General features: G+C 46.4%; 1 protein-coding gene across 5 annotated transcripts in view; it reads left to right on the top strand.

The window, feature by feature from the left end:
• SRSF5 (serine and arginine rich splicing factor 5) overlaps positions 1-21,515 on the top strand; it is a 28,134-nt gene extending 6,619 nt beyond the window's left edge. For 3 of the 5 annotated variants that reach the window (XM_086937179.1, XM_086937181.1, XM_086937180.1), the window contains exons 4-8: positions 7,378-7,527; positions 7,725-7,794; positions 8,832-8,905; positions 19,225-19,335; positions 20,910-21,515. In XM_086937179.1, coding sequence (XP_086793305.1) covers positions 7,378-7,527; positions 7,725-7,794; positions 8,832-8,905; positions 19,225-19,335; positions 20,910-21,225 — 721 coding nt within the window. In that variant the 3' untranslated portion in view covers positions 21,226-21,515. The remainder of the gene's footprint in view (positions 1-7,377; positions 7,528-7,724; positions 7,795-8,831; positions 8,906-19,224; positions 19,336-20,909) is intronic. The other 2 variants (XM_086937182.1, XM_086937183.1) reach the window with 1 other exon arrangement.
• The last annotated feature ends 1,655 nt before the right edge of the window (positions 21,516-23,170 follow it).

The following is a 23,170-nucleotide window of genomic DNA, read 5'->3' as shown; positions in this document are numbered from 1 at the left end:
GTCACAATACTCCACCAATAAATCTACAGAAAGGAAGATGCAGTCTGTCAGTGCAATACGTTTTTTAAAAGGTTCATTAACAGGTACATTACCCCACAGCTCTTAAGCACTGCTCAACTCAACAGCAAGACCTGGTTATAGATCTTCTCAGCACTACCAACCAGTAATGTGACTAAAAAGGGGAGATACAATAATATTAGCTAGGTTCCTCTCACTCTGATTTAAAGGCACACAGAACTATTAAGGGATCTACTCCTCCAATCATCGAGAAGCTGCAAGGACTTTTTCCCAGGAACCCTGTGATTCCCTACACCACCTCCTCCTCTCTCCTCTGTGGTAAGTAGTGAGGTCTTTGCTGTGGCTCTCTGAGTCACTTAACCCACTTTCGTTTTCCAGGTATTAGACAGTTAGACTTCTGGGGCTTAGCCCTGATGTCCCGGATGTCAGGCACTTGGCTCTGCTGCCTCCCGCTCCCTCTCTACCCGGCTTACTTGTGAGGTTTGAAGTGTCCCAGCGGTTGTTTTCTCCACACTCGATGGAGCTTGGCAGCAGTCAGGCGGAAGGGGGAAGACAGGGAAGGCTTCCCCGGCCCAGGGCTCCCTACCGCGTCGTCCGCTGTGGCACTCTTGCCTCTTCTCAGGAGATCGTCGATGCGGCGCTCCTCGGCTGACGCGATGACTCTCTCCCAGCTGGCACTTCTCCGCCGGACATGCGCGGAAGCGCTCGCTCTACTCCCGCCTCCGCACTCGCTCACAGGAAGGACACTGTTCCTCACGGCGACGCTGCTCTCCTGGGCCTGCCCGACCCTAGGCCCCTCCTGCTTTCGATAGCGGGCGCGCTGAGGGCATGCGCGGAAGCACTTCCTGCTCTGCTTGACGCGGCTGGTGCCCCCGGGGTCCCGCAATCCGCTAACACAGCGCCGCTACTCCTCTTCAGACACCTTCAGCTCCGGCCTCTCAGGAAGGATGCGCACACACGGTGCCACAGATGCCCACCTTCACTACAGCTGATCCACCACACCGGTGAGCACAGCGCTGGGTATGGACAGTCAGGAATACCCTCAGTTAAGGGTGTTCTGAGTGGTTTTACTGGGGCTCTGAGATAGAAGGGTCTTCTTCCTTCAGTAGTTCGATTTCTTTGTCAGTAGTTGTTGTCTTGAGAGAGGGATCGGTCAAAGGCTGAAGGGGGAACAATCCTCTGAAGTAACTGTCAGCCTCAGTGACAAACTAGCTGCTCTCAGTGTGTCCACCTCCTCTCACCACTGCCTCACTCCTCTACTCTGGTCAGCACAAAATGGCTGCTGGTCACTGGCCTTATATAGGGTGGCCTGAGACCTGCAGAAGTCTCTAGTCAATTCCAGAAAGTTCCCTAATGTTATCCTATGGACCTGTCCTCCAGTTGTGTCCGTTATGGCAGTTGGTGGACACCATTTTAGGTCTCTGGAGATCCCTAGATTTTCAAGGGGGTGACTAGGCCTCACAAGTTATGAGGGAAAAATGGCGTCAACGCCAAGGAACACCTAGCCCCCTGACAGCATTAAAAAAATCCTGATGGACACATGTAAAAATAAAAACTCTAGGAGGCTAAGGGGGACAAAAATAAATCATAATGGTTAGAGTCTCCCCAGAAGCAGACAGGTCTAACACGCTTTATACAAGGACGTCTGCTAATATGCATTATCGGCTTTGTGATTGGAGCACCAAGAAGTCGATCTGTCCATCTGTGCTTTGTGGAGTTTAGTTCTTGCACCACTATAGCGCAGAAATTGGTTTTTGTTAAGGATTTTCATTTGACAATTACACTGGTGCATTCGGAGTCTGTTTGCTTCTCCCAATATCAAGCATTTGTAAATGTGATGGCTTGGTTCAGTCTACATGGCAGTTGTATGACAGCCCATGTCTTTTAGTGGAAAGATGAGGTCACTAAATTGTGCTGTCTCGCTGTATTATACCAAAGAGGCTCTTTTTTGAATGCCCGTTGTAGCATGCACATTAAGGGTCGTTGAAGGCAACCAGGATGGGTTGTTGGAGTGAAGTATTTTGCCTAATCTATTGATTCTCATGGTGGTCAATTTCGACGGCAGTGGTACTCTCCTCCCACACCCCCAAACATAACCCAAACTTTGTTTTAATTCTACTTGAATGTAGACAGTGTTCATCCACCCTTCTTTCTACGTGTGTCCGTAGGTAGCGTGTGCTCATCGGTGTGTGGGTACCTGGCAATTATGTGCTCTTGCCTTGTGCATATTGGTTTCTCCGGCTGTTTGCACCGGGAGGAATGCTTTCTCCAAGGAGATTCCAGTGATTGAAAGAACTTTGACATTCAGATCTCACCTTTGTCTAAGATTCAATTTACTGTGATAAGTAGCTAATGGTAATCTTCGTGTTCCCAGCACAGATTATAAAACCTTTCTGTGTGTTGTCGGAGATGTTGACTAACTGGGCTCAGTTACCTGTTTTTAGGTCGAGCCTAGTCTGCTCATTCGCTGCTTTGTGAGCCATGCTGTATTGGAGTATGTACTTCAAGCCCGCCCATATTTGTCATTGGCTTGTCATTGTCCTTCGTAAATGCTAGCTTCTGATTGGTTAATAAGCTTTTTAGTCCATCCTTAGTACAGTCTTGTCTTCATTTGTAACCTCCCATGAGTACTAGCCCTTTTACTTCTGTTGCATGGTAGGTACGTTGTCGTTAGTCTGGAAGCACTATTTTCTTTAATACCTTTCTGCTGCTGCAATGTAACTGCAACAAATGGACGGAATGCTGAATGACATTCTCCCCCAGTTAAAAGATCTGGTTTAAATCCATCCTTTTGTCTATTATGCCACCCAGGCTGGACCCAGCCATATGCAAATCAGTCTTGACCCCGTTCCTCATGGGACCAGTCCAGACCGAACTGCCAAGCCAGGTCCTCTCGGGACTGGAAACCAGCATACTGGGACTGGTTTCTGGGTATGTCACCCTTCATCAGCCAGGCTAGCTTGAATTCAGGGGCACAGTGAGCAAGGGACCCACGTCTGAGCATACCCATCCCAATATGGGCGACAAGTGTAACAGGGTCAAGACTGATTTGCATATGGCTGGGTCCAAAATAGGGTGGTGTGATGAGCAAAAAAGTGAAGGGATTAAAGCCAGATCCTTGGGACAGGATGAATGTTTGCATTTTCCACCATTCGTCCATCAATTACTTTTGCATTCTTCCTGCTGCAGGCACAACATCCTTCAACATTCAGCGTGCCATGCCCGCTTTCACTTTTAAAGTAGCCCAACACAATCGCTGACAATTCTTTTCAATGAAATGGGTCTCATTAAAAATGTTAGAGGCTTTATCCACCTGTTATCGATATCTCAGTTTCAGTCTTTCCTTGGGTGAGTATGAGCATGCGTCGCTCGTAAGGTGGTGAAATGATATAAACAAAACCGGTCTAGCCGCAACCCGAAACTCCTGGCCCACTTATCAAAGCCTTGAAGTGAAATTACATAATTAGGAGTAGACGGTTTGGTTGATTTGTTAAGGCTGAGCATTGCTGAGACCGTTATCGGAGTTTTGGGACCAGTAATTAATGTCTTCCTTCACCACTTAGCTACAGACGGTGAAACTAACAAAATGATGGCTATACATACCTCCCTGCAGCAGTAAGACTCTTTAAATGTGACTTTCGAATGTAGTGGCAGCTGCTCACTGCAGCTTGCAGTACTGCACCTAAATATGCAGTAATGAAAGACCTATTGCAAATGCTTGTTTGCTTGTAGTTATCACGGCTTTGGCATTTGTACTGACAACAGGGGTTTTGCCATTCAAAACTATTTCTGGTATTTTTGAATGTAAAAGTGAAGTATGTTTTCATAGTGTAATTATCTGACCTGAAATGCCACCATTATGTAATCACACCACCCCGTTAGAATCAGCAAATCCATTTAATTTTATTGGTTGTGTTTGGCAAAAGTAAAATTCCTAATACTGATAGTATGTATGCTTATGACACGTGCACTTGTGTGAAGTTGTAGGAGGAAATGCCTCCCAAAAAAATTTCGGGAATGAGGCGGGCAGATATCATGGGGCATATTTACAAGCCCCTATAGCCACCAGAGCACCACTTTCAGTGATGTCGATAGGAGCCTCTCCTTATTTACAAGGTGTTAAGCCACCTAACATGGCTTAACCAGACCTCCCAGGATATTGCGGCATAGATTTCCAAATTTAGCGGCACAAAAGTGGAAATTTAGCGGCATTATTGCAGCAATTTATTTTACTCGTTATCATTCCCTTTCAGCCTTAAATCAATGTAAACTGATTTAGCAAGGAATTCCACTGTGAAACAGGCATGTTTAAAGTGTTTGCAGCTCTACAGAAGCACAGCTCCAATCTGCACCTCGTGAGAGGGGGCCCTATTTTTCCCTGTGGTGTTCTAGCACCCATGTATGCACCCCTGCCGGGGCACCGCTACCTCCTGGACCCGTCCATTTTAAAAAACAGTAATTTCTATCACCCTTTTTAACATTGAAAATATATTGACAATACCAATATGACCCATACAGAAAGTCCTGCTTTGCTGCTAGAGCGCTTTTCTAGAAAGTAATGCGTCAAATTAAGTGTCAATTTAAGTGACACTTTGTGAGTGGGCAAAGGCAAGAAAATTCATTAAAAACTATCCTCTTTTCTGAAACCCAATGGACTAAAAGGGGCCTTAAAATATCCCCAGCAGTTTAGATTGCTTATATGTGACATTTTCATAAATTCAATGTTATGAGTGACATTCAACAACTATGAGCGACACTTTCTCCTGAACAAAATCAAGCAATGAAGTCTAGGGAAACAGATTAATATCAGAAATTACCCCCATTTGAGCAATTAGAAACTCTAAGAATATCTTGAAACGGAAGCCAAGTACCAGAAATGGAAGGACACTATCCTAGTGCCTTGGAAACCTGATTCACATACCTTGCAGAAGGCATAATAATCCTCTGCCCTATTTTATCATGACAAAACGCTATCTCGCAGGAGCATTATTCAGCAGTTAGACAAAACAAAAGATCTCTCCACCAAATGTGTTAACGCCCAGAGTTTTTTCATTATTATTATTCCCTGGGATCTACTGGGCACACAAAGACCTCTGCAGCAGGTGTTAACCCCAACGGATAATTTAAAATCAAGACCGTTGCAACCAATTGAACAGAACAGATTTACTACCACATTTCTCCTTGTTGCCAATTTAAATTTTGCTGAGTTTATAAAAAAAAGTATAAACTGAGGCCTAGATTTTGTGTCGTTTGCCTCACTTTTTTGGCACAAACCCAACGCAAAATCTCCTAATGCGCTTAAATGTACTTTTGATAGACCTGCTCAAAACGTGTGAGGTCTGAAGATCTAATGTCATTTGTGATATCACTTCCTGTGATGCCACACGTCATGTCACTTGCATACTGCCCAACTGGGTTAGTACCCCACTTCTATTTTTTAGGACTTATTCCCTACAGCAAGTAAACAAAACATGTAAAAAGTCCGGTGGAACCACAATTCAGAAATCGAGCACTTGATCCATTAAATGATCTAGCAAGCGTGTAATGCACAGGAGACACCAGGGTCAGACTGACCTGCTTGGACGACTTACATACTCGAACTTGTCTCAGCCTCATGCATGAAAGGCGAGGACTCTGCTGCTGAGCTAGCTCCAATTATTCATCGCGCTCTCTTCTGAATAACCGATAAAAGGTAACCATTTCTTTTCCACCAGGGGTCGCTATAGTAATAATTGAACCATGCAATCCCTTCTGTTTTTGCCGAGCGAACGTTTTCTTAACACGGCGCTGCTTCTGTCTGTGTGCTCCTTCTAAAACACTGTATTTGAGAGCAGTACTTGCAGTGACCCAGCATATTTTAATTTTAAAAGAAGCCTGTGAAGCCTGTCTCGATTCCGGTTTGCAGATTATAAGTAATTTACCATGAGAACAATCAGCGCTTAGATAATATCACTCCTTTCTTGTGTACCAATTCAGATTTGACAAGCTAGATTTGAGTAATTCCAAACCAAATGCAGAACAGCTTGATGCATAAAAAAACCTTACTTCGCGCGTGTACAACACCAGAAGGAAGCAGGTATTGGACGGCTGGACGGCGGCACGTAGTGACGTGTGCGCCCACAACCAATGAAACAGCATTGTTTGTTTTGCCAACACTTTTTTTGTAAATATCGCGGCAATAATTGTAGATATCGCGGCCATCGCGCTCGTGAGTTAATTTCGCGATTTTATCGTAAATCGCAATAAGCTGGAGGGTCTGCTTAACGCTGACTTGTGAATAAGGCACCCTTTCACATTGTTTAGTATGGAAGGGGAGAGCAATGGGTGTTTGGATGTTCCACAGCAACACCCATTGATTTTGACGCTGCCTCCTATTTACAAAGGCAGCGTAAATGGGAGGCAGTGCTAAAATTAAGACTAGTGAAAACCTGGTCTTTAGCAGGCGAAGCAAGGCGAAATGGGTTATTTCTCCTTGTTTTTGCGGTTTCCATGTGTGCTGCCCTGTGCAGCACCCATAGAAAGAGCATATTGCCTATGATTGTGTACACATTAAAAAAAATGCCATATTGCAACTTGTGTCCTGCTTAAAGCAGCGCGCATAGAAGTTATAGAACCGCATTTAAAGATCTTCCCCCTCAACGCAGACACCCTAAAGTGCAAGGCTGCCTGCGTTGGCGATAGGCTGCTAAATTTAGCACCAATTCAGGGCTGCCCCATATTGTAAATATGGTGCAGCCCTGTGTTTCGGAAGTGGCGTTCAGCCAAGGAGGGCGCCACTTCATTGTAAATAAGCCCACCATGTTTTCAGTGTTTGCCTGTGGTTGGTTATTTGCAAATATAGCAAGATTTGTTCTTTGCACCTATAGCAAGAGTGGAGTTTATCACTGCCAGACTTCCCTCTAGAAAAGCCTGCGGAAATTGGCACTCAGGCATGACATTTTCTGAAACTGATTTGTAGAAACCAAACCCGCTTGAAGCTAGTAACTCTTAGTCTGTTAGGCCGGTGGCAAAGTAATCTTTAAATATATTGCTTTTCGTAAGTACATTTGGGTAAATATTGTGCCTTTGGTTTTTGTAGCATATAAGCCGGGCACCTGTTAAGGCTCTTGATGCCGGGGCTGATTTTGTCGCATAGCATTCAAGTGACTCGTTGGAGGATCACGTAACTTTAGTCCCATAACCAGTGTAGTACACTCTGAAAATATAATGCATTACATTTTGGGCCCACTTTAAAAAAAGTTGTAATGGTTGAGTTGGTAACACCTCGCTTTGCGAAGTTTGAGTCGTTTACTCCACCGGGGTCCTGTACCATTTGAAGTCCTTCAAGCAGAGTGAAACCTTGTTTACCTTTTATTGCAGAGTTACAATTGAACATGCCAGAGCTCGCTCCAGAGGCGGTGGTGGCGGCGGCGGCATGAGAGGTGGACGAGGAGGTGGAGGAGGCGGCGGCGGAAGATACAATGACCGTTTTAGCAGTAGCAGTCGTCGTCCGCGTGGTGGTGATAGGAGGTGAGTGTCGTAGCCGGCTTTGACCTGGATTTATTCCACATATGGACCTGACCCCTTTACTGTCTCAATTGTTTTTTCCTGTGTATTTGTTGTTCAGTTATTTAATTGTGCCTTCTCAGCGCTTCTCCTCTTCCACGTGCTGCCATCCAAGTAACAGGTTATTTTCAAATGTTGATTACATGGTTTCTATCCTTTAGATCTGCTCCACCTGTAAGGACTGAAAATCGCCTTATAGTAGAAAACCTATCTTCAAGAGTGAGCTGGCAGGTTTGTTTAATCTTGTTTATTTTGAGCTTCTTGTAAATGTAAATCCGTTAACTACAACGATAAAATAACTTGAATTTAAATTTTAGTTTGATAACTGTCACTTAGTTTTAAATGATGGGTGGCGATTTTGAAATTAAAAAAAGAATATATAAAATGTTTGGGAAGGGATTTTTTTTCTGATTGTTTATTATCAATTTTAACCAAATATTAAACCCTTTATTTGCCAGCCTTTCTGTGTGTCGTTGGCCTCGTGACGAGGACTGCCTGTGGGTTATCCTAATCGCTCTATCTTGGTCACTATTGGTTGGCCGTGTTGAATTTGCCAGTCAGCTCCTACCGTGTTATTTGGCCACTCCTAGATCGTTGATGGTCTTGACAATATCGGAGCACTTGTGAAGTGCCAGGTTGCAGCGGCCCCCTGAGAGTTGATAAAGAGGTCTGAATCTTAAGTTGAAAGCTGTTCCTTCTGTAAAGCTTCTGAATACATGTCGAAAGATACGAAATTGGGTGGTCGTTGGAATCCTGATCGCAGTAAAGTGGCCCTTGGTAACTTCTGAAGTAGAAAATGTTCGCCATCATCCGTAGTCCTCAAAAGGGGAGGGTCGTGTGAATAAAGGCCATCTTTGGGTAGTGATCAACACTTGGGTGGCGAAGAGCCAGTCGGGCATGTATCGAAACTATCTCCAAGTGCTTAATGCAGTTTGCTGCTTGACTAGCCTAGGGAAATATAAATAAGGTAAAGTAAAAAATATTTTAATCTGTGAGGCACAAACTAATTAGTATTTTAGTCTTATTGCTTTGCTTTTTAAGTTCTGTTGTGCAAAACAGTTAAATATAGATGATTTTTGTAATCGTAATTACTAAATATTTTGCAAATAGGTGTTGTGCCTCAGTTTAATTATATATCATTTATTATACTATTTACTTAAGTTATCAGGCTAGACCCCTTTTTGCTTTACTTAAGTATCCTTCGTTCCTCGTATTTATTTCCAGTACCTAATTACATTTTCCTGTGCTTGCTACAATTCTTGTGTTAGGATCTGAAGGATTTCATGAGGCAAGCTGGTGAAGTTACCTTTGCTGATGCACACAGACCCAAGTTAAATGAAGGGTAAGCTTGCTGTTTTCACTAGCTTGTTAAATTTATTTATTTATTTCAGAGTTTTATATAGCGCGAACAAGATCTTTGCAGATATCAGAGCGCTTTACATAGACGGGTACATGAGGGAACAAAGTCAAATAGGTAGGTCGATAGTTCACACAGTACAGAAGGGAACACAAGGGAACAAAGTCAAATAAGTAAATCAGTAGATCATACAATACAGATCATAAAATTGGGTGGCTGCAAAGCAATCAAGTGGGTGTTAAGACAGCTCGTACAAATAGGTAAGGGGTCAAGCAAGTAATACAGATCATCGCAGGGTGTTGATAGGGTTCGAGATAGTAGTACAGGTGAATTTAGCCATGAGGATAGCTTTTACTTCTTTTTTGAAGATTGCAGTGGAAGAGATAAGCCTGGTTTCGGGAGGGAGTGAGTTCCAAATCCTAGGCGCCATTCCTGAGAAAGAGCGCTTGTATGTTTTCTCCTTCCGGAATCTTCGAGGTTTCAGCAGAAGATTGTTTGCGCCTCTCGTGTTTCTGATTCCCCCAGAGATTGTCAATTTCTGAGCAAGGTAGCCGGGTGAGTTTAGGTGTACCGCCTTGTGTGAACTACCACCCCTGTTATACTTGATTTGTTTTTCACTCTCTGTGGGATATTTCCGTACACTTGTTTCTATTGTCTACTATTACTGTTTTGCATTTTTATATACACAGTTCTGCCTTTAATGCCTACAGAGTTATTTATTGATGATCTGTCTTTATCCCCGTGGCAGAATAGCAGGAAGAAATCCATGCAAGGCATTTGAGCTGTGCCCTGTTAAGAGTTCAGTGCCTTTATTTTATACTGTGGGAATCAGTTTGACATTTGATTGCTCCTTATTTCGTGAACTCCAATATTTAACAAACTCGATGAGCTCTGAACTTCTGCAGTATCTTCATTTCGAGGTCCTCACCTAGCTCTCCTGCACTTAAACTCCCACCAATCCCATCTTTACTCTATCAACTTCTTTTTGAGAAATGTTTTTAACAATATCCCTGATAAGTGGAGGATTGTCAAAGCCTCGCCCCATCCGGCTGATCAGCAGGAGCAGTTATTGTCTACTATGTACACCATTTCTAGTATCGTTTAGTTAATTCTTCTCCTGGTCATACTCTTCTACCCTGAAACTATTCATGTTAGTTCTGTCTTATTACTTCAACCATTCGTCAATTATGTTTGTAAGACTTGGTCATTTACTGTTAACATGTAAAGTGCAACTGCACCTTTTGTTACTATGCGATATCTGCTAAGTAAATACATTATTAGCATTTACCCCAGGAAGGCTAGACCCAGAGCCCACTAGTTCCTCTTTGAGCCCCACTCTAGGGGCTCTCATATTAACCCCTTCGGTGCTTGTTACAAGGTCAACTCGTCATGGGTGTTACCTGCGCTGTGCTTATGACGAGTTGACCTTGTCACAAACAATGGGATTTTAAAAATTGCAGCGCAGCACGGGAATATGCTGTAGCACTGATGCGGTTAAGAAGCAGTGTTATCTATATATAAATAGCGGCAGTGTTCCACTATGTACAACTCTATTGGAAGATGTAAACTCTATTGGAAGATGTAAAGCGCTCTGATTCCTTCTGGTCTAGCCAGCGATATTTAAAACTCATTAATTAATCATGTTCCCATTTAGTACTATTTCTCTTTGTCTACTTTCCTAGCTCCTATCCCCTCTCCCCATAATCTTTCCCTATGCCTGTTACTCTGCCTAACCCCCTGTCCTTAGTGCCCTTTGACTAAGCACCACTTCCCCCTTGTTGGGGAAAGATCCAATATTTATACTCTGGAGTCTCATCGAACCCTCTGGAGTCTCATCGAACCCGCTGAGTCCACTGCGCCCAGGGAGCCACTCGCAGCTGAGGTATAGTATGGCGCCCCTTGCCAAAGCACTCCCCCTCCCCTTTTTGGGGAAGATCCAGTATGTAGGCCTTGGAGTTTGAGACCCCTCAGAGTCCACTGCGTAAAGGGAGCCTCTCGCAACAGATAGGGAAGTGATCCACTTACCCTGGGATCATAGCTTACTGGATTTTGGACGTTGCTTTGACTCTACTGGTTTGTGTCCCCGTCGCCCTCTTTCCATGCTGTCTCAACTTCCCTTCCTCTTTCCCACCTTCATTATCTGTCTACTTCCCCTGCTCCTAACCCCTCCCCTTGCTTTTCCCCTTACGTATTTGTGCTATGTTGCCTTTTTATTTATTTTAAAGGTTTTATTTAGCGCAGGCTAGACTCTGAGCGCTGTACAAGAGTATCAGATCATAGTTACAAGATACTTCGTTAGTTATTAGAGCATGGCAACAGTTACTTGTAAGGTCTAGGTAAACAAGCACAAATACGTAAGGGGAAGCAAGCAAGGTCACTAAACATTCTGATATTTATCGGAAACTTCATTGACTAAATCATTTGATCTTGTTCCCATAAAGGTATGCGCATTTTCTTCCCCTGCTCAAGCTATTGGTTATAAAATTAATAAGTCCTATTTATGTATTACATTAACCACTTCCCCTTATCTATCATGTTTATAATGTGGGATCTTGTCACCAGAATGGTCACAGTACCCACATGGCTCGCCAGCTTCAATATCACATGTAACACAATTAAAAAACCCTCCCAAATTAAAACAAGACCCTACAATTCCCTTCACAAAACGATCTAAGTCCTTTCTAATCAATTTCGGTGCTCCTTGAATTGTCAAATATTATAAGTTTATGATGGCAAAGATCTGATTTTCATTAAATTGTAAAAACTGGTAAAAATTTTGATTCAGTAAAGGTTTTCCCTAAATCAGGGGGGAGGGCAACTGGAATTAATATAGCCTGTTTTAGGATTACCATTTTTCATGTTAGTACTTTCAGTACAATGGTAATGAATTCCCTCCACGATAAGGGGGTTACCATACTTTCGGCCTCCCCTGATGTTGACTGAGGGGGGGGGGAAGAGTTAGACAATCCTGATTCTGCTGTGTATTTGGCTGATATTTATCGAACTGTATTGGATCATTTCCCAATATATTACTAGGGTCTGCTATCAATCAACATTTGTATAGCGCGCTACTCACCCGTAGGGTCTCGAGGCTTGGGGGGGCGTGGGGGCGGCGCTACTGCTCAAACAGCCAGGTCTTGAGGTGTTTCCTGAAGGAGAGATGGTCCAGGGTCAGCGGTAGGTGAGTGGGGAGGGAGTACCATGTCTTGGCTGCCAGGTAGGAGAAGGATCTTCCTCCGGTCGATTTGCGGATTCGTGGGACGGAGGAGAGGGCGAGGCTGGCGGATCGGAGCTGGCGGGTGGGTGAGGAGTCTGAACGTGATCCTCTTGCTGACGGGGAGCCAGTGCAGGCCTTTCAGGTGGGCAGAGATGTGGCTGTGGCGAGGGATGTCCAGGAGGAGTCGTGCTGAGGCGTTCTGAATGCGCTGGAGTCTTTTCTGGAGTTTGGCTGTGGTTTCAGCGTAGAGGGTGTTCCCGTAGTCCAGACAGCTGGTGACGAGGGCCTGGGTGACAGTCTTCCTCTTTTTGGTGGGGTTCCATCGGAAGATGTTTCGGAGCATGCGCAGGGTGTTGAAGCAGGATGACGAGACAGCGTTGACTTGCTTGGTCATCGTGCGGGTGGAGTCCAGGATGAAGCCCAGGTTGCATGCGTGGTCCGTTGGCTTGGGTGCGGGGCCGGGGGCCACCAGGAGTCGTCCCGGGCGGAGGGAGATGGTCCGAGGATGAGGACTTCCGTCTTGTCTGAGTTCAGCTTCAGGCGGCTGATCTTCATCCATTCCGAGACTTCTCATTCCTTCCTGGAGGTTGGCTTTGGCGGGGTCGTTGGTGAGGGAGAGTATCAGCTGGGTGTTGTCAGCGTAGGAGATAATGTTGAGGTTGTGTTGGCGTGCGATGGCTGCGAGAGGGCTCATGTAGACGTTGAAGAGGGTGGGGCTGAGTGAGGATCCTTGCGGAACGCCGCAGATCACTTCGGTGGCCGCAGATCGGAACGTGGGGAGGCAGACTCCCTGGGTTCTTCCGTCGAGGAACGAGGTGATCCACTCCAGGGACGCTCCTTGGATTCCGATGTTGCTGAGGCACTGTATCAGGGTGCGGTGGCATACGGTGTCGAAGATTGCTGAGGTCCAGGAAGACGAGGGCAGCAGTTCCCCATTGTCGAGCAGGGACCTGATGTCGGCTGCGATGAGGGCGGTCTCGGTGCTGTGGTTTGCTCGGAAGCTGGACTGTGAGGGGTCGAGGGATCCATTGGTCTTGAGGAAGGCGAAGAGTTGTCTGACGGTCTTAATGACTTTGGTAAGGGGGAGCGAGATGGGGCGGAAGTTCTTCAGGTCCGTGGGGTCCGCAATGAGTTTCTTCAGGAGGGCGCTCAGCTCTGCATGTTTCCAACTCTCCAGGAAGGTGGCGGATGCGAAGGAGCTGTTGATGATGATCCGGAGTTGGGGTATGATGATGGAGTCTGCTTTGTTGAAGGTTTGGGCAGGGGTCAGTAGGGGAGCCGGAGTGGATGGTGTTCAGGCGGGTGGTGTCTTTGGTGCTGACAGGGGTCCAGGTGTGGTTGGGTGAGTGGTCATTGCGCCAAAGCGGTTTGTCAGCAATCTTGCGGTGGAAGAACGAGGCGAGTGAGTCGCAGAGGTCTTGCGAGGGTGTTATGTCGTTGTTGCAGGCACTGGGGTTGGAGAGCTCTCTAACGATGCTGAACAGTTCCTTGCTGTTGTGGGTGTTGTTGTCCAGTCGTTCTTTGAATGTTGTCTTCTTGGTGGTGCGGATCAGCTGGTGGTGTTTGCGGGTGGCGTTCTTGAGGGTGGTCATGTGTTCTGCTGTTTGGTCGTGGCGCCGGGCTTTCTCGAGGGTGCGGCAGTTTTTCTTGGAGTTTTTGAGGTCGTTGGTAAACCACGTGGCTTTCCTGCTGCCGGGAGGGTTCTTCAGTGGTGCGAGTTCGTCGGCGCTGTTGGTGAGCCACTGAGTGAGGTTGCGGGCTGCTTCGTTGGGGTCAGTCGTGTTGGTGGGAGGGTCCTGGCTGAGGGTGGTGGTGAGCTGGTCGGCGGTGATCTTGCTCCAGCTTCTGCCGGGAACCTGTTGCGGGTGGGTCGTGGTTCGCCTGAAGTTGGAGTGGACGCATTTGTGGTCAGTCCAGTGTAGTCCGGTTGAGTGGCTGAAGGAGATGTGCTTGCTGGAGGAGAAGATGGGGTCGAGCGTGTGGCCGGCGTAGTGGGTGGGGGTGTTCACCAGTTGCTTGAGTCCGAGGTTGTCCAGCAGGGCGGCGGTGTTGCAATCCTTGTTCTCCAGCTAGAAGTTGAGGTCCCCTAGGAGGATGTAGTCTGTGGAGGTGAGGGCGTGCGGAATGACTACGTCTGCGATGGCTTCGCTGAATTGTGTGCATGGTCCCAGGGTTCTGTAGATGAGGGTGCCTCTGAGGGTGGTCTTGGGGTCGATGTGAATCTGGAAGTGAGGGTGTCGTCGGAGTTGGTCGTGATGCGGATGGTGTTTCTGTGGACGATGGCGATGCCGCCTCCGGTTTGGTTGACGCGGTCCCTCCGGGTGATCTTGTAGCCCTCCGGGATGGCTATGGCGATGTCGGGGGCTGAGGAGGCATTGAGGCATTCATCCATGTTTCTGTGAGGAAGGTGACTTCTGGTAATGTTGTGTCGAGGAGGTTCCAGAGTTCGGCGTGCCTGTGGACTGAGCGGGTGTTGAGCAGGATGCACTTAAGATGGTTGTTGCTGGAGCTCGGCTTGGCGGGTGTGGTGCAGGTTCGGAGGCAGGTAAATTTGCAGACTTGGTAGGTGAAGGGTCTGTGGGTGCGTTTCGTGGTGGCTCAGTAGCAGGCGGGGTTCCGGTTGGTGTTTAGTGCGTGGAGGGTGGCGGCGTCGTAAGTTCGGGTGCATTGGCATAGTTGAGGGCCAGGGGTCCTGGCGCTGGGCATGGACGGGCTTGCCTTTGGCGCGCACGCTGCGCGTACGTGCGGTCCCCGCTATAAATGGCGGAGGGTGGGAGGAGCAGCTGGGAGGCGGGAGCGGGGTGGCGCAGGGAAGGGGATGAGGGTACAGAAAGGAAAAAGGGGCGGAGCAGCGGCAGGGAGGGGTCTGAGGCGGGAAAGCGGTCCAGAGGGAACAGTTACAGGGCACAAAAAACGCGAAAAACTGGCATGATGCAGGCAGGGTACACAAATAAAGACGAGACCTATGCCACAGGGGCAGCGGCGAACACGTGCAGGCAGGCCGGTGCGCACTCAGGGGAAGCCGCGCGGCGAGTGGAGCGACTGTCTCAGACCAAGGTCCGGTCCTTTGGATCCCACAATTTGAGACCCCTGTGCTCTATCGGGTGGCTGTGAGCAATCCCTTGCAGTAAAGGCTGAAGGGGATGGGTCCCTCTACTCTATTGGATTTAATGGTTCTACATGTTCATTGTCCGATGGAAGAGACTATTGTAGGTTGGCTCATACTTTCATCAGGTTAATCCGGTTGTACTGGCTGTAATCAATCACATGCTTCTAAATCTGAAAGAGGGGCACGTCTATTTTCACAGCTTAGATTATAAACCATGGGTGAACCTCTTGGGACCGCTCAGGTCTGTCTCCTAGACATCAAGCATGATTGAATGGTCCATGATGATTTTAGGGGGAATGGCCTGTAGAAGAAGCCCAAAGGTAGCACTATGATCTTGTTGGGATTTCTATCCAGGTCAGTACACAGAATATCCAATACATCTCTTACAGTTAAACCATTGTTAAAATTTAAGACCACGCAGTCTCCCCCCTTTTCCTTACTTTGTGGGCTCTATCCAGGTAACTCTCCTGGCCATAATCAGATGGCTTTGTATAGCCCCGTCCCAAGCTCCTACCCCCTCAGCTTTTGGTCCACCCAATGCATCGCTTAAGTCATTAATTGGGCTGTAGTTTCTGCCTGGCCCTCCCTCAGTAATGGCACATTTCCCAGTACCCACCACCAAGGGGGCGGCTGCCGGAGGAAGATGCAGGATCTGGATGCCAGTCCTTTTTATGCCTGTCAGATTTTTCTTCTTGCCTAACAGCACCTGCGCTTCCTTGTTTTAACGGTATTGTTCCCTGCCCAGTAGGTGCGTTAACAATATTGGTCGTTAAACTAAATATGGATGGCATAAACCATTTATTATCACCAGCTGGGCTCGTTATGCCGTGGTCAAATTCTGCGGATGTATCGGCTAAAATGTTGGATTCGTCCATGTTCTTGGCTAAGTTGGTATCACATGGGAGTGCCGAGCTTTGGGGTGCGGGTTTCTTCTTTTTAGATGCTGTTGGATTTGCGACGAGCGCCCTTTTACTCATCTCTTGGTTGATACTCGTTTAGCAGGGGTAAAGTCCTATTTTTAATTAGTAAAGCCTCTGTAATACGGAAATTTGATTTAGATTGTGATTCGAGGCCATTTAACTTGTCTTCAATGTGGGCCAGTCTCATGATAATTGGATTTAGCATAGTAAATATCGGGGTTTCCAGCCTCTGCCAATTGGATTTAGCATGGTAAACATCAGGGTTTCCAGCCTCTGCCATGCGGCTTCATCTTGGGGTAGGCAAGCTGTTTGGGGGGTATCGATATTTGATATATCCGCAGGATTTAACCCCTTGCATGCTGATGACAGCCACCAGGCACTACAATGCTAGTGTGCTGATGACGGCTGGGGGCCGTCATTAACCCGCCCACTCAATAATAGTGCCGCACAGGCGCAGAATCGTGGCAGCATGCAAGGGGTTAAGGCTCTTTTTTAGTTGTAACATCCCCCCCCTCTTTTTTTTTTTTTTTTTTTGACTGCTTGGCAAGTTTTGCAGGTTTAAGTCTGCAGGCTCTCCATCCTCTTCTCTTCACGACTGGGTCAGGAATTATTTCCGGGCTTGTAGTTTTAGTCCATCTTCATGCCCTGATGGATGGTCTTTGGGTAGTACAGATTGACTAACTCTGGTGCAGGGTTTCGGGCCAGTGGTTTTATCGGGGACTGGATTAGGGGCTATTTCTTTTGGTAGGTTGATGCTGGGTCCACAATCCTGAAATCCTATGGCGGCCATATCCCCTAGTGAAGATCTTTTGTTAACTAAAGGTTCCAGTGATAGGCGTCGTTCCACCCTCACAATCTAATGTTCAAGTACAGAGGTGGCTCCAATCAGGAATTGATCGAGTTCCCATGATAGTACCAGCTGGCTGCAAACTTTTCCCCTTCCCCTCTCGTTTGCTCATCTTTGTATTTTATCGCCGAACAGATATATATTAAACATGGGCTCTCTGCAGTTGACAAGATTGTTCAAAAGGTAATGTATAATAAGGAGCCGTCCACAGTACCTTCCTTTGCTGTAGATCGGGGGGGGCTTTGACGGGCTCAGACGGGTCGGCCCTTGGCCAAGGCACGCCCACTCAGCGGGAGCCCAGCTGCCCTTTTGAGCACCTCCTGGCGCTTGCAATAGACGGTGGCGTGTTGTGGTCCCCGGCCGGCTTCCCACTCGTGGCCGGGACCAGGATTACCCCAGAAATCACTCCGGCGGGGGTGGCGATTTGCATGCACCTGTGGCAGACCACAATTACAGGTAAATTGAGCTCCCCTCAAGTCAGCCACTATTACTGCTAGAACAGGCAATAACAGGATCCTGTGTCGCGTCAATAAAACCCAAGCAGCTGCGGGGTAGAATCTCTGCTGAGGGGGCCAAGAAAAGTGGTCCAACCCTGCCTCCTTCGGTCACTAAGGAGCAAGGGAGTCCGCGTCCAATTTTAAAGCGCCTCGGTGATACTGGTGTCTGGGCGCACCAAAGTGCAGGGCAGGCTGGGTAAAGTAGTCCCCACAAACCCGGTGGCAGGTAGTACAAGGCAAAAGCGGGACCGTTTCAGTTGCTAATAGCTTCAGGCGGAGGCTTCAAAGGAGGGAGGGCCAAGCACTGGTTGCCCGCGTAGCTCGGCCCAGAGTGAAGTGCTCCTGAGCTGACCCAACCAGCAGAGGCTGCGTGCACCTGTACTTGCACGAGCCGAGTAACTAGTCTGCCTGTGGCCCGCACTGAATAAATCAGTTCAACGGTTGTCTAACCATGGGTGTAGTTCGCAATGTAGCGCTACACGAACTGCGTAGTACCCTGTTCTCACTGTGCAAGATGCCGTTTTCAAGGATTGCACAGTGCCGGATGCTTGTCCGCACTGTGCAGTCATTGAAAACTGCATCTTGCACAGTGCGAGCTGTAGTTTTCTGCCGCTAGAGTAGATTTTTACTCGAGCGGCAGCTTTCTCAAAGCGGATTGGTAGTGTCTCGTTGCGAGTGGTTGCGACCACTCACAATGGGAAACCTGAACTCCCTGCGTTGAGAATCTCGCCAGGAGGTTTATTTTCCACACTCTCGATCGGCCACTTGATGTTGCTCATCGCGAACGAGGAAAGTCTTGCCGGGATGTCATTTTGCTTGCTCGCGGTCGCCAACTTGACGTTGAGGACTGTGAGCAAGTAAAAAATGACCGCTGCACGTGTTTGCTCTGTGCAAAGTAGCGCAAACTACGCGAGCGCAGCGCTTTGCCCAGGGTTAGTTGTGTCTCCAAAGTAAACGGGCAAAACCAGGCAAAGCTGAGCCACAGTCTGTTGGTTCCCTAAAGAGGGGCTCATTGTTGAGCGGTGCTGGCCGGTAAAGAAGCTGGGGCAGGCACCGTTAATTTAGATGCAGTGTATTTTTCGGCGTCTCTCCCGCGTCTCTTCCTCGCTCGTTGCAGTCAGCAAGAAACAAACGTGGAATCAGGAATACTCACTCCAGCTTTACTCTGTTATCATTTGGACACCACAAGGGAAAAATTGCAATGTTAGTCTTTCAATGGAAGCGCTGAACTTCTGTTACAAAAATGAATGTTCTCATGTAGTGCTACTGGGGCTCATGTAAAGCGCTCTGATAACTGATCCAGTTTGTGCTATATAAAGCTTTGGGAAAAGAAAAGGTAAATCAACATCTTGTTGAAGCAGCTGCATTTCTGTGTTTCTAGGATCACCTCTTACGTTAATGTGTGATTTTACGTCCGGTCCCCTATCTAGCCAGACCTTTAAATAAAATGGTGGGCTACAACTAGTTTGCCCTGGTCAGCTCATCATGCTTAATTAAAGATCCTAATTTGCCTCTGTCTGTCTACACCAGGGTCATGGAGACCGAACTTGCTGCCACTGTTGGAATGGTGATGAGGTATACTCTAGATGGCTTTAACTTAATCATTCATAATATTGTAGATGTAGGTGGTAATCGGGTAGTCTGCTGAATGTTGCATGTATGCAGGTTATGCCATTTTTTGCTTGTAAAGCTAATTTGAAACTTTTATTTCTAGGGTTGTTGAGTTTGCATCTTACAGTGACTTGAAAAATGCAATTGAGAAGCTGTCTGGGAAAGAAATAAATGGAAGAAAGATCAAATTGATTGAAGGAAACAAAAGGAACAGGTGCGTTCGCTAATTGATGATTTTGTTTTACCATAGTTGAATGATTACACTGATCAAGAAGTTCATCTCAGATGTTCCTTTGGCCAGCACTTTATGGAATTATATACAGTTGTAGGGCCAATTCTTTCACATCAGCACAAACATTCCAACAGTGATCTTGCTGGTGTTTCATCACTGGATGATTCGAAAATATTCTGCACAGCTGCATGCTAGTCATAACTAACTGATCTGCGGCATGCAACTAGTTTTGTAGACAGGTCAGTGCGTAGAGGTACTGGTCTTGCTCCTGATTGAGGTACTCCCTTAACACTTTCTTTGATTTTACATAGTATTGCTGTCAAATGTTCTTCAGTGCTCTAGTTGTAGAATTGGTTTTAACTTAAATATATAAGTATTGCCTCCAGCTTGAAAAATTATTTTGAAAGCTTAAAAATGCTTCAGCTATGATTTATGGGGAAATGCCCATGATTTATTATGATTAAGGCTCCCGGGTTAATTAGATATCCACATAGCCTTTGTCCTGGCAGTCATGTCTGACAGTATATAGAATCATTCAAAAAGCAACCCAATATCAGTTTCTATCCACATTTGGAACGAAGTGTTTTCTGTCTGTATTTATTTGCACAATTTTAGTAAAAACAGAGCTTTAATTATGATTACAAGCGAATGCCTAGTGCTGAACGTGTGCCGCTCCGGTAGTATTTATCCAGTTAGGCGTTTTGTATTTAGTTGTGAAAATTAGTTTGGCTGTTAAAGGTTTGTAAAATTTTCTGATGTGTGGTTGGAGGAGAATGGCACTCCTAAATTATCAAGTGTCATACATGTAGTCTGGAGGTTTGTGTACCTGGATGCACAAAACTATGATTTTTCTATAGAAACACGCCATTCATCCTTAAGGGCGATTTTAAATGTGTTGCCGTTAAGTAAGTTTTTGTATGCCTGACCCAAAAAAATGTCCAACTCTGCAATTTTAATCTGCGCTTAAATGTATGTACTTCATTGATCTATGTTTTACTGACTAATTTTAGGGGCTATCCTAGTCGGGCATTTACAGGGAAACCGTTACTGCGTCCTCTGTAACGGACTACTTGTTGCTTTCATCCTGGTTTTTAGGAAAAACTAATTTGGAGCACCTTGTAACACTGTAGGCTGTGGCCTGAAACCTTCGTGGTGTTCCCAATTCAGCAGTGGCTTGAATGCTGTGTCAAATAGAAAATTGCCCATAAGTTCTCTGCATAATCTCAAACAAATCCACAAATACGTTCCAACCTGGGTACCCATAAAGGGGGCTGACTGTAATATGTCCTGATCTTATGTTTTCACAGCAAGTTTAGAATCCAGCATTCATGGAAGCTTTACTCTGGTTCTTTTGCTGCTTAAGGCCTAGATGAAATAGAGTAGACAAAGACTAAAGTTGTTACATAGATCAAAGGACTTTAATTTGATTTGCTAGAATATAAGCTGCTGTGGTACGCTGTTTGACCATGTTTTTAGTTATAACCTCTGTAACAGCTGGTAAAATGTCGTCTTAAATGCAGTGGTTTAACTTTTTTTTGTTTGTTTTATTTTTTTAGCAGGTCCCGGAGTAGATCTCGTTCACGCAGCAGAACCTCATCCAGATCTCGAAGCAGGTCTCGCTCCAGGAGCCGTAAATCTTACTCCAGGTCACGAAGCAGAAGCCGAAGCAACCGCAGTAATCGGAGTAACCATAGCAACCGGAGTAATCGAAGCAAATCTCGTTCTGCAAGCAGGTCTCCTGCACAAGATGCACTGCCAACAAGATCTATGAGTAGGTCCAAGTCCCCTGCATCAGAAGGTCGTCCACCATCCCGATCCCCTTCTGTTGAACGCCAGAGATCTAGATCTAGATCTGTTGACAGTGGAAAATGAACTATGATTTTTTTTTTTTTAATTAACATACTTCAATGTAAAAGTGTGTATTGGGAGGGTGGGGGGATTTGGGGTTTGGCTGGCTGTTTTAGATGTCGTCCTCCAATCATTATGTATTAAATGTTTTTGATAGCATTTTCTGGTAATTTTTGCGTTTGCACCTCTGCTAAATGTAGTTGCTGTTCAATGTAGAAAAACAACATTGAACTTAACATGAAAAGTTTTCTGATCCATGCTTCTACAGTCTGTTTCGGCATTAAATGTGCAACAGCACAATTTGTCCTCTTTAAGGCTTGGAGAATTTTTGTCTATCAAGATACTGGATTTTGGAATCTACATGCAAGTGTTTTCCGTGTAAATTCTTTTTCAGTTTACGGAAAATTTGTTTTATTGCTGAATAGCTATGCTTTACAGCAGTCTGTCGTGAAGCTGTTTTAAATAAGGTTCCGATGTAGCAGTACCTCTTGAGAGTGGATCTTCAACCATACTTATCATTTAAGTAGGGAGAGCCAGGCACTTCCGGGGGGCCGGTTTGCGGTCTAGTTGCTAACTGGCAGGCATAAAGGAAGGGGGGCTGGTGATAGCGGTGAGTTTGAGCGGTGGCAGAGCCATGTTGCCGCCTCACACTACAGGCTTGATTTTAACTTTGTGAAAGTGCCATCGCTGCGGTGCTTAGCTCTTGCACAGAGCTTTTTTAAATATTACTTTTTAACTCATTTGGGGGCAATTCCTGCCTTAGCTGTGTCCAGGGCTCGACTCTAACCCTACCCGCCCTGGTCCGACGCAGTAACCAGTACCGTTGCACGGAGGGCGGGGTAGGGAGAGCCAGGCACTTCCGGGGGGCTGGTTAGCGGTCTAGTTGCTAACGGGCAGCTATTTATTAAGATGCTTCCGCGCAGCGCCAAAGGAAAGCACGCCCGCAGCCGGACGGGGCCAGGGGTCCGAACCCCTGCTCTGGACAGAATAAAATGTCAGTATTGCGCCCAAGAACTTAAATGAGTTGCGCGCCCACAATATAGACAGCTGCAAACATAGTATGGGGAGCGACAGCAAAAGGGGAAGCTGCAGATTTTGCTCATTCACCCTCTGTAAGTGGGGAGGATGAGGGGATGACAGTGAACTTAAGTGCTGTTTAGTGAACTGCCGGTCCCTGAGGAAACAGACTGGAGGTCTACGACCAACTGGTTGACGACCAGATTGACATTGTTTCTCAGAGACCTGGCTGGATGAGGCGGCGGCACCGGATATTATAGAAGCTGCTCCCAAGGGCTATGCGATTAGCCATTTGAATAGGAGGCGGCAGGGGGGCGGTATTGCAATTATTTATAAACACCGTCCACTGCATGTTGGAGGATATTAACCTGCCCAATTGCGAGACAGGGTCTTTCACGCTTGCGGTAGACCAAAGCTACATTGAAGGGGTCCTGAATTTACAGACCACCGGGTCACACCAAAGGCTTTGTGTCCAGTATACTGGATTACCTAGCGCAACCAGCTTTGCGCTATGAGATTTATGGTGCTTGGGGACTTGAATTTGCACTTTGAGGATAGGACCTGCACCACGGCCATTGAATTCTGTCAGGAAATTGCCACATTGCAATTAGGACTTGGATCCACTGCCCCATCTCACATAAAGGCACATCTTCTGGATCTAGTGTTCACGAACTGGGAGGATATGGTGACCCACACCCCTCTCCCTGTCACATGGACGGATCACTATTTTATTTATTTTAGAGGTTTTATATAGCGCTGGCTGGACCCGGGGGGTATCGGAGCGCTTTACATTTTAGAGACGAGAAGGGTCAATAAGACTGGGGACACAGCATCAATGTATATAAACAACATAAAAGTCTCCGCCTGACAGATTTCAAAAAGATGAATATGGGAAATAAGCACAACAAAATGTGTAAGATGTGATATATCAAAAGGCACAAATTGAGAAAAA

Source organism: Lissotriton vulgaris, chromosome 9 (genome assembly GCF_964263255.1).
Source record: "Lissotriton vulgaris chromosome 9, aLisVul1.2, whole genome shotgun sequence".
NCBI lineage: Eukaryota > Metazoa > Chordata > Amphibia > Caudata > Salamandridae > Lissotriton > Lissotriton vulgaris.
Note: the sequence above shows the minus strand (reverse complement) of the source record. Positions and strands in the feature narration are given on the sequence as shown.